Source organism: Clavelina lepadiformis, chromosome 5 (assembly GCF_947623445.1).
Source record: "Clavelina lepadiformis chromosome 5, kaClaLepa1.1, whole genome shotgun sequence".
In the NCBI taxonomy this organism is placed as follows: domain Eukaryota; kingdom Metazoa; phylum Chordata; class Ascidiacea; order Aplousobranchia; family Clavelinidae; genus Clavelina; species Clavelina lepadiformis.
This window is the reverse complement of record NC_135244.1, coordinates 20437516-20449271: the sequence shown is the minus strand read 5'-3', so window position 1 is coordinate 20449271 and position 11756 is coordinate 20437516. Positions and strand designations below refer to the sequence as shown.

Sequence of the window (11756 nt, the reverse complement as noted above, 5' to 3'; positions counted from 1 at the left end):
TTACGTCAATGTGGTTTATTTGACGACGATCGTGGGCTCGTGTGAGTTGCGGAAAATATTAGTTGTGAAGTTGATTTCTGAGGATTACCATTAAATATGTAATTCTGTAACCGAAATTTATGATTTTTGTAGTAACATTTGCACTACTCACCGACTTGCAGCGTTTTTATATTCCGTATTTCATTATGGTCTACGTCTCTACGATATGCTGTCAACAAGCCAATAACTATAGAACCCCATATTTAACCTATTTAAACTTGCCCGTTTTGTAACCCATTTGTTATTGTTATTATTGCGTATACAATATACGTCAATTTGGAAAGAAAATAGTGCAAATTCAATTGAACCATCTGCTGATTGCAGCTTACAAGAAACATCCGCTGTAACTTAAAACGCCGATCGGACTTTTTTGTATAAGTTTGAAATTGTCACAACCTGCTCGAAGGTTGATATTTTCAACTCTTCCAAACCGCCACGCGTCGTGTCTCCGTTATCAGTGGATAGCTAACACCGCAGGATAAGCGCATCTTGTCTCGGATCTCGACCCTCATAATGTCTGAACACGCCTTCTGGCCACGTTTCTTGCACAAACTTGTTAAAAATGCAACCTTGCAATTTTTATCTGTGCTTGCCGCCTTATATCACAACATGCCTGGAGAATTTATGAGAAAGGGTCGTAGCTATTTTGTTTTCAAAAAATATGCCGACGGTGAATTTACGATTAAGAAAAACATTAACATTTTAGCCCTGTCAAGTGTTTTAACGCGTAATATTGTAGCTGTTTCATGTATCCTGTTTATGTCCACTTGGCCCTGTTTATCCAATGTGGCGTGTTTTTCTCACACGACTGAGACACTTGATAGCACAGATGTTTTGCACTTGACACTTTCAAGTACTTTATACTCTAAGGACAGTTTATCAGTAATCGTCGCATTACTTTTATAACCGAAAGTACATGACGTAGATGTGTTTATTTTTGGAAACTTTCGTGTTAATCCGAAGGAAATTTATCAATGTGTTATAATAAGTCATCTCAATTACAGTCAGGATTCTTTACTACATAATAAGTTTGCAGGTTAAAAATTTTTATGTCTTTTTTAGTTTTTTTTACGGAGGCATTGTGAGCTGGCAGTTTTTGAAACCTGTAAAATAAAACACGATTTTTGTTTAGTGAAATTTTTAATATGAGCTCAAATAAATATCACTTTGACAACAATGAATTGCAATCTTCAAATCAAAACCTTTTCATTCGGCTCGGTAACCAGTTATAGCGCGATCTGTGTTTGATACCCGGTAATGCTGCCATTGTAACTCCCTTACGAAAGGCATTAATGACGCTTGCTCCTGTTCAGTGATGCTGGTCAACAGTTCTAAATTTGGGCAATAAGATCGAAAAAGATATGAAAAGATATGAAAAATTAAATAAACAATTAAAAATGTGTAAAAAACAAAACTTGCACAAGCTCGGTAACCGGGGCTCGAGCGATGAGGAATTATCGCCGGGTTAAAGTCGTGCAAAGACTTTCCTCAGTCCGAGGATAAAGATTCTGATAACAGACCCAATTCCAAGTGATAGCTGGTAACCACCCACCACCAGAGCGACCAAGTTAAGTATTGTGACTTCATTACTTTCGTCAAATCGATTTTGATTTTTGCAGCGATTGGTCTGGTTGGATTGAGGAGGGCCAGCGCGCAGTATGCTTTTTTTGTGACACTTCTTACGACCAAGCCGACAAGATTTACGACCATATGAAGGTAAGAACCGATCAGGGATTAGAATTCTTGTATCGTTTTTGCATTCAAGTTGCTGTCTTTCGTGGCAACCTGTTTCATTAAAAAAGTTTATTCTTGTACAGCGGATTGAATTCTGTCATTTGCTGCTGGTATTTCTTCCTAAACTCTAATCAATTTGCTCCGAAAATGTTTCAGGAAGTTCACGATTTCGATTTCGTCAACATACGTCATGAAATGCAGCTGAGCTTCTACCAGCAGGTCAAGTTGATCAACTTCATCAGAAGAGAGATGCATGTATCGAAGGATGATCCGGACGAAATCGCTTCCAAGATCAAGGAAAGTCTCAAGTCCTCAACACGCTGGAACCAACCGCAGTGAGTAAAAAAAACGATTCACATCGCGCGGTTTATTGCTCTCTATCGCCATGCGGTGGCCGTGATATTTATAAAGCGATTTGTGTTGGTTGGTTGATTGCTCAGCTCACCCATAGTGCCAACATTTCTTATCGTTTTAAAACCATTTAAAGGAATTCTGTTGCGGCATGCTTATTTAGGTTTCCAAATAATAAAGCGCTTAATCTAATGGAAGTTCTCTGTCCAGCAGTATGGTATACCTAGCCATCTTAATACATATAAGACAGCTGACGTATTGTGCGTCACGGAAATCTTGTTCAATCGACTTAGTGCTGTTGTGTGTGCTCGTAGGTATTACTTTTCAACTTACGAAGACGACTGCCTGCTCTGCCAGCTCGAGGACAAGGACGGTTTGTTTGAACCGGAAGACACTTTCGTTATAGGCGAGGACGGCATAGACTGCAGAGCTATCGTCAACAACAGCATTTTAACTGACTTAGTTGTCGGCGGCTATTTTGATTTGTAAGGGGAAACCCCTGATGCATTACCTGAATTATGTTTGCAGTTTTTTGCGTTGTCATTTCAGATTACTGCGACTTTAACATAGGATTCAGTTTTTCGAAATCTTGTTTTGTTTTTAGTACCTTGCGTTTTATCGGCATCTTCTGCACGCTGTGTGTCTTTCCCGGTTTCGAATAACCGTTGTCATACTTGCTATCATATGTCGTTGTGCTTTTGTGTTGCTGATAACCCGGTGCTTTCTGTATGCGAAATTGATTTTAATATTTATTTTTACTTTTAACAATGTGTTTTACTCATTTTTGCGCGATTCTGTTTTGGGTTTGGTATGTTCGATGATTTATAAAATCATTTTTCATGAATTTCACACGACGTTGACCTAAGGTGAAGTTGGCTGCTATAATGCTTTGTACTAACACCTACTGCAATACATTACGAAGCTGCTGCTCTGTGCGGAAAAGACTCCAAATTTTGATAATAAATAATGAGGTGGCTATTCTAATTGCTGCAGTTTTTCTGCATACCAGCCAACGGAAAACTTGTTGCTTTCAACCCCAAAGCACTGTGGGCACAGCTAGAGCAAGGGTGGTCGCACGCGCCCTTCCCGACATCAGACCATCTTACGCGTCTTTCTTCATCTTTATTCGGCGTTTTGCTTGTCTTATGTCAAAATTATTTTTTACCCTTGTTAGACAGGAGACTACCACGTGAAGGTGGAGCATCATAACCGTTGCCAACCCCCAGTTCTGCTATAGATTGTGACAACATAATGCGCGCGATGTACGTTTAATAAGCTAGTTTTGAGTAATCATCAAATAGTGAAGACAATAATGGTAATCTTTTTCACGCTTAATAGACAACGCTCAAATTAAAATTTAACAGTTAACGGTTTAACAGTTTTTTTTGTCAAATAGGGATTGAGTTAGTCAGTAGTTTGCAAAAGGCAGACATTTCCATTCAATAGCCGGGACAGAGAATTGTTCTCATTTCCATCTTAACTTGTCGGTTGATTACCATTTATTCTTTCAATGAATACGATTAGGGTTAGTTCGGATATCAATAATTTTTACTATCCGGATAACGGATATATCCGTATATTTGGAATTTATCTAACCGGTTAACCGGATAATAACTGCTAAGTGAGACAATCGATTTCACGAGGTTTGCATGAAAAATGGATTGTAAAATCATTACACAGTTTTATTGTAGATCTACGTACACGCGCAGTACGAGCGAATACGAGAAAAATCACGCAAATTTAATGTTCACTGCTTCTGCAACGCCCTCCTCATAAAGCACCATTCATTATGCTTTCTTTGTGACGTGATACTAAATTTCACTCGTGCATTTTACGAGTACCGTAGTTGAAAGTATAAGACAATAGAAGTGTGAACAAAGGTTTAATTGCGCTCAGCGGGAGTCAGCCTCTACGTAACAAAGAATGTTCAAACTTACTAAAAAGTGTAAAACGCATTAGCAACGATACCCTTTTAGCCGGTTAACCGGCAGAATTATATCCGGATATCAGATAGGAAAAAAACTGCGGTTAATCGGTTAACCGTTATCCGGATAATCCAACCCTAAATACGATTGATCAGAATTACGGCTGAAGTATAAAACGTACGCTTCTTACAGAAAAGGTTTCAAGATAATGATAATTATTTCAAAGGCTTCTTGATGGGCAAAAACATTAGAAAACACTGTCATGTAGTGGCTGCTGTCAGGATAGCGACAGGCTTCAATTTGAAATTTGTTTGCTTAATCCGTCCAATGCTCTCACATACTGAGAACAGATGAGAAAGCACTTTCTGACACTAGCACAGATTTTAAGTTTGTTAGGGAAGTGTAGACATCATGGACGTAATTAAGAAACAAAGTTGAAGCCTCTCCGCGTAGTTTTGATCTCACCCGGCTAACGCTTATTGAGATGAAAGGAACACGCTGCCAAGTTCTAATTGAATTCTAAGAATTCGACGCTTTATCACGTTGTAACAGCCGATTATGACGTCGTCCTTGGCAAGATTACACCCAACTATTTGTAACAATCGTTGCCGGCGTAAAAAATCATCAATAATAATTTAATTATTGCTTGACATGACAAGCGATTGAGCCAAATTTCTAAACAGGAACCGGACACATACTACGAATTCGGCTTGTGGACTTGGACGTTTTCCCCTAACACCTAAACGTTTGCTGTTTCAGGTTTGGAATGTTTCCGGTTTAGACTTTGTTTACCAACTCCTACTGACCGAAACTGTCGGCCTCTGCTTAACCACTGACATTGATGGTACATAGGTTACAGAATGTCCAGGTAATCACACCCAGTAACGTCTCGAAAAAACGACCATTTCTAGCAATGTTACCGTCATCATTACGTCAAAACGCTATTCTTAAAACCCCAAATCAGGTTTCATGTTTAGTTCTCGCATCACGTGGTTATTCACGGCGACAGAGATATCCGGTTCATTTCTAGCTCTTTAAAATTAGAATCGGAATCGTTTGCACGCTCATGCTTTGTCACGTCACACAGACATTTTCGTTTTTTAATGAATTGGTTGCAGAATTGCAAACTCACGTGGATGTATAAAAAGTTGATCTTATTCGTTTGACAGCAACATTATTAATTAATTATGAGCATAATTTTCACGCTACTACGTGGAAAAGACTCATCCTAAGTTTGATATATAATTCATAGTTTTATATATATTTGTATAATTGTTTATAGTATACAGTATATCATATACCATTATTATATAACCACTGACATTGATATTAATTTGCTTAACCACTGACATTCTGTGGAAACGAGCTACTGGCTCAGAACTTGTGGTGCTTGTCACCGAACAGGTGTTTAAGTTTGTAGAAAATGAGCGTAATTTTCTGAAACGAGATACGTAATCGTAACACAAAGGCAACACGAGAGCATAGAAAAGCTACAAGCAAGTTTTATTTGCAAAGTTCTGGTTTTAAATGCAGGGAAGAACAGAACTAACCGTCTAATCTTAGAAAACGAGAATAAGAAACGTTTGTTGTTTAGCAATATTAGACCTTTCCAGTTTTGCTATTGAGAACGTACCAGTAACACGATAGAAATACAGTAATAAGAATTTATAGGGTAGAATATCAATCGCAAGATGTTGTGATATTATATAACCGCGATGTTGAATCTGCTTTGAATTTCGCGATAATGTCAACAGTAAATGTTATAGGAGTGCTGCAAAACGTCTTACAGCTTATTCTCTTAATAAACTTTAACGTTTCTCGGTAAAGGGGCATTTCAGTAACATTTCGTGTAAATAACGGCCACAGTGCAAACGACTCAGCCTAAGTTTGATCCGTTTTCCAAATGAATAAGTCGCATTTTCACGCTTGTGTAAGAACTGACGAATCGACTTGCTTTGGCGTAAATTCGCCTTCATTTTACGGTTAGACCGTGTAAGAATATTTCCCCGTAAGTAGGCCTACTTTAGGTGTTCTTAAAGATAGGCAGTTGGGTTGCTTTCGTTAGACCTTAGAACAGGGGTGTCAAACTCAATCGCACCAGGGGCCAAAACTCAAAGCTTATTTAACGCTGCGGGCCGCCAGGATAAAACTTGATTGAAAGTTTCGTGACAGGAGTACATGAATTGGAACAGGCAGCGAAACAACAACAAATGTCTGATGATTTTGACGATTTTTGACTGGACTATTTTTTTTGATTATTCTTCTCTTACATCATTATGTTTCATTCATCTGCTTGTAAAAGCATTAAAGAATTAACAAACAATAAAGAAAAAACCAGCCCAGATTACAAGCGATAGAATAAATCGATTTTTTCTATCGTATGATGGGGCAACTGTTGTGCTGCTGCATTGTGCGATTTGTAATAATCTTGTTTTTTGCTTGAAAAAAGTAAGTTATACTGTATAATGATCTCGCGGGCCGGAACTAGTTCAATGTATAAAATAGCATTGCGGGCCAAGTTTTATTGTAAAACGGGCCGGCAGTTTGACACGTATGCCTTAGAAGAATAGGTATACCAAAGCTGTTTTTGCTGTTTAGAATTTAATTGGAGTTAGATTTAGATTGGAAGGAAGAAGTAAGTTAGGTTTAGGTTATTATGTTATTACATTTAAGAAACTCGGTCATTAAGAAACTGTAAAAAATAGTTTCGAACGTACGATATTTTTCCCGTGTAATAGTCACAGCCTAGGTTAGTACGACAAACCGTTGCACACTTTACTACAGCAGCCTGGTGGTTAAAACATTGAATTTTCACGGACAAGTACAATCTGTACCTTGCAACGCTTTTGCGAATCTTTTTTGTTTGCTATTTAACATATTCTTGTCTTTAAGGTATTTTTAAAAACTTTTCGCATGAGCGTTCGTGACAAGATCCTCTATTAATATGTTAGGTCGTGGTGCCAGTAAATGTTACTTTTTGCTCCAAATGCCTCCTTTATAAAACAATGGTAAACGCTTTGTTACAGTTGAATAACCTACAAGTTCTGAGAACAGACGCGCACCAGAAACGATCAGTTCAATCAGTTGGTCGGTTGAAGGGATGACTTTGCTTTTTGAAGCAGAAAATTAGTAGCTTTGGTTTGCTGCTGCGGTTAACAAAATAAGACGTCCCACCTCCGCTAAAGCTATGGCTCCACCAGTAACAATATTAAATCATCACTTTTCAGTGCTAATTTCCGCAAAGACAAATATTTTAACTGTAAATTTCTTTCGGTGGAGCTGCTCAATTACCGGTGATTTTAAAAGGTAAAATTGGTGAAATGCTAAGCGACAAAACGACCATTGAAAAATTATCACATCAGAAAGTGATTATTTAAAATTGTCACTGGTGGAGCCACGTGCAATTTTTAGCTCAAAAGTGGATGCTTCATAAAAGTTGCAACAACCAGAATAGATCATTTGGAGTTTTGGACATGGAAAATCATGGATCTTCAAGAGGCGAGTAAGATAAACAGCCGTTGCTCTGATGTGCAGACAAAGAAGAAAGCACATCCGAAGTGAGGGCCAGTTAGTTTATTATCCTCTACTATAAGCAAACCTGTTTAGTTTTTGCAATGCTTATACTGTAGTTAGATGGACTAAGAATGAATAGAACTTTATTGGCCGATCTTGCCTGTAAATCGAAAAGGATATTTAGATCGAACACAATAATTTATAATTAATAATTAAATAATAAATAATCAATAATTTCAAGTAATAGGGTATTATTGCCAACTTTGAGATTGTGCTCCCAGTAGTAATTTCCTTGACTATTTTGTTGATAATTTATAATTTATCAAAAAGTTTTGATGAATTGTCGTTGAAGCTATCACCAAAATTTTCATTAAAGTTGACAATTTCAAATTATCACCGGCTGCTCCACCAATGGCACTCTTAAACTTTCTTAAATTTTCTTTCAGTGACACTGTTCGTAATTTTCCCACTTCAGGCAACAGTTTTAAAATCGTTACCTGTAAAATTTGTCAGCGATCGGTTCTGTAGAATACGAATACGTCAATTACGAATTTTTAAATTACTAGTACTGGTGGAGCCATAGTCTTTTATATATCCACTAAGTGTTGTTTTGAAGAAACTGATTATTCCACAGTTTCAAGGTAAAACTTAGACTTAGGACATCTTCATCTGGCAGTACGAGAATAGAAATTGTACTCGAGGTATCTATTGCGGATTATCATGTGCATTAGGATTATCATGCATCATGCTGTACTTTATTATATTCTCTTTTACTTTTACAGAGTTCAGTATAGAATTAAAATAATTTTGCTTCATTCTGTTAAAATTTCTATTTACCCCAAGAATTACAAAGGCGACAGCGCTTTTTTATAATTTCATTATGAAATCATCAAACGTGTCCAGTACAACGTCACACTTTTCTGCAAATGTGTCCTCGTTGAACGTGACCGGACACTTGGAGAGACTGAAATTTTCAACGAAATCAATTATTTGTTTGTCTATTTCCGGATTCCTTCTTCTCCTTTCCATTTATTTATCGGTGGCACTGGCTAGATACCTTCACAAGCATTGTCATTATCTGAAGAACTCGTTTGGAAAGAGTTCGGGAAAGCGCTACACCGAGAAATTTGGCCTGGCACTCCGGCAGTTGTGCGTTGTTGCGGCCGTTGTCATGCTTATCGCCAACTTGTTTGGCTTCATCACACAGCTAACTTTCCCTTTCTTGCCGGGTGCTGTTTATTGTGAAATTTCGAGTAAGACCTTCCACGCTTTGCGTACCATCACCGAGATCTTATTCAATTCGATATTATGGTTACGTCAGAAGATTTTCTATCTTCATCCAGCAATGAGGCACATTACATCGATCGTTACCAACGTCATCAGTTGGTCCTTTTTCATCATAATGCTCATATCGACCTGTTCTTCGCTCGTCATCTACGTCATAGGGAATTCCCCATCGTACAGCAACATCAGCGCCTGCGTCATGGCGGATAACGCGGTGAAGTCACAGATGCCAGAGCACGTCATCCTCAGCGTCACAATCACGCTCATCGTGGTGTATAGGACTCTTTTTCTCGGGCTTTTGATTTACCCATTGATGAAGCACGGTCGGGACCTGAAAGAGTGCAACATGGGCCAGAAGCATCTGAACGAGTTGTTAGCCGTGGTCCGCAGAGTTTTGGTCGCAGATTGTCTCTGCATCGCCATCTTCATCGCTGTCGCAGTTTTGACGGATCGACTCTCCCAGCAATCTTCCTTCCTGCTCATCCTTATCTGGGAGGTGGAGCTCGTTTTGGGATTTATCTTCATCATGTCTTCCTTTATTGATTGGCGGAAGCGTTTGCTGCCCTTCTGCATCCGATCCACTTCCAGGAGAACGAGAAGACAGAGCAGTAAAATGTCGACCCGGATCAGTGTTTGGAGCACTGCCAACTGATCATGAATTCGCGATATAACGCGATGTCGCTAGTTATTGCGATTATGACTTAATAATACATTGCTCTAAGTATAACTTGTTTTGCCTTGACTTGCTCTGAATCCAAGAACTTTTTTGGACGTTCTAGTAATGGTTAAAAAAAGCGTGTTAGACCAATCAGAGGCCAACATGGTCGATGTTTTTTTCAGTGCGGGGATTACCCTAGCAAATGGTGCGCTAAAAGCTTTCAGGTCGCATATTTAAGTTAGCCTAAAGTGCAGATGAAAGTTGATGAAATTTGAGTTTTGGTCCAAAACTGCAGTCTTGACTTTAACAATTTATTGCAAGAGGTAGAAGCACATGATTTTATTAGGATTTCATCAAGTAATAGCCCGAGCCATAATACATGCAAAATTTTAGGGAACCCCATGCGGGATTATTCGATTAATTGCATTTTTAGTAATATCACTTTGTGATTAAATAAATGAAGAAAATAGGTCTTTTTACAAGCATATATGAAGCCTTAAAGAAACATAAAATTCGCTTTTCAAAAATCACTGTGTCGATCTAATGTAAGGCAGCACAAAGCATAGAGTTGTGCACACAAAACACAGAAGGTTGTTCAACGCTAACATTCAACGAAGTGGCATAGTTCGTTTCATCTATAACAGGAAAAGTTTAGAAAAAAAAAGACACAACAATAAACAATTTGAGCATTTTACTTCTGTTAGCGAGAGATGATTGTTTTTAACTATTATCATTTAGCAGTTGCATACCGCAAAAAACTTCTTATACGCCCTTAAGTAGAAGTAAAACCTTAAAGCTCTTTAAACCTTAAACCTTAAACCTTAAAGGTCGCAAGCAGAATGAATACAAATTCTTACTACACCCTTACATACTGAGCAAGTAGGCAAGTAGTACTATAACCGAGTAGATCATATCTCTTTACAGTAACTCATCAACTTATCATTATCCAGTAGTAGGAATATAGTACAAAGGTTATTTAAGTTATAAGCAATTCTTATTAAACTTTATCATAATGTTTTGAAACAATCTTAAGGTATCTATGTGGAAGGCTTTCAAGCTAAGTCCAGATGTTTAATTTGACGTTAAAATCTGAAACAATTAGAGGAAAAACTGACACTTTTGTCAAAATTTTTGGCAAATAGCAACAGTATTAAGCCACGTAACAGGTCTAATATTCGATCATTGTTTCACATCTGCGTGAACAAATAAAAATTGTTTATTTAGGCGAAGTTTTCATTGCTAGTAAATCTTTATCACTCTATGTCAATCAACATGTCCAGAGTAATCATATATTGCTTTTGGGATAATTTTGTAAAATGCCTGAGAAACAAATCAAATTTTTAGGTCCAAAAGTGGCACAAAGTCCGGTCATCATTACATCAAAGAATTTAAAACTTTTGAGTTCAATTCACTGCATTCTTAAAATCGAAATTATTTTCCTACTGTACGTCATTGCTGACGCTAGTAATCTTGCTCCTTTGGCTTTCCATGAGCTGTCGCTTTATTGTTTCAATAATCTTGTCTTGACTGACCATGAAGGACGCCAGCCGTGTTTGCCAGTCTGCAAACGAACATACGACCGCCAACAAATTTACCAACATGTCTACATCATAGATAAGCTGATCTATAGCTTTGAACGACTTCGCAAATGCTACCAATACGATCAATCCAGTAATTCCGTCGGTAATCACAGCAACAAATGTTGCTATAGTCACTCGTTTCATGACTTCTATCTCCTTTTTTGGTTTGTTTAAAATCACGCTCTTCATCGCCACCCGATGTTTATAAAGCGGGTAAATGAACAGACCGAGCAAGATGACTTGAAACAAAGTAGTGAAGATGAATTGAAGAAGACCTGGCAGCTTGGACCAGATATGCTGCTCCATTCCAACCGACAACCGAGACCAGAATTTCGATATCTTCTGGCGGCGACGTAAAGCGTTATTGTCAAGACGCTTGCGATTGCCATTATGACGACGACAGACCTGCTTAAAAACCGAGTAATTTTGTTGCTCAGATGTAACATAGCCGGTGTTCTGTAAAGCATGCGTTGTCGTAGCCAGAGCACAAGATATAGACACGTGATTACTGCACATTGAAGCACACCTTTGGATTTCCTGATAGGATCGCAAATCGTTGATGAACTTTGACCAAGTTCGATCTCAACAATTTCAAGTCCGAATCGGACCAAAGCTAGCACGGAAGCAATTAAGCATAACCATCTCATCCAATCAGCAACGCGATTGTGAATC

The 11756-nt window shown here is 38.2% G+C and overlaps 2 protein-coding genes across 2 annotated transcripts in view; both read left to right on the top strand.

The window, feature by feature from the left end:
* The window catches only part of LOC143460328 (zinc finger protein 277-like), a 31912-nt gene extending 28853 nt beyond the window's left edge, over positions 1-3059 (top strand). Inside the window, exons 12-14 of the mRNA XM_076957793.1 lie at positions 1659-1755; positions 1930-2108; positions 2439-3059. Coding sequence (XP_076813908.1) covers positions 1659-1755; positions 1930-2108; positions 2439-2613 — 451 coding nt within the window. The 3' untranslated portion in view covers positions 2614-3059. The remainder of the gene's footprint in view (positions 1-1658; positions 1756-1929; positions 2109-2438) is intronic.
* A 5285-nt stretch (positions 3060-8344) lies between these two features.
* Positions 8345-9630, top strand: LOC143460339 (uncharacterized). Its single transcript, XM_076957809.1, has one exon. The coding sequence runs from the start codon at positions 8443-8445 to the stop codon at positions 9496-9498; it is 1056 nt and encodes a 351-aa protein (XP_076813924.1). The 5' UTR covers positions 8345-8442; the 3' UTR covers positions 9499-9630.
* The last annotated feature ends 2126 nt before the right edge of the window (positions 9631-11756 follow it).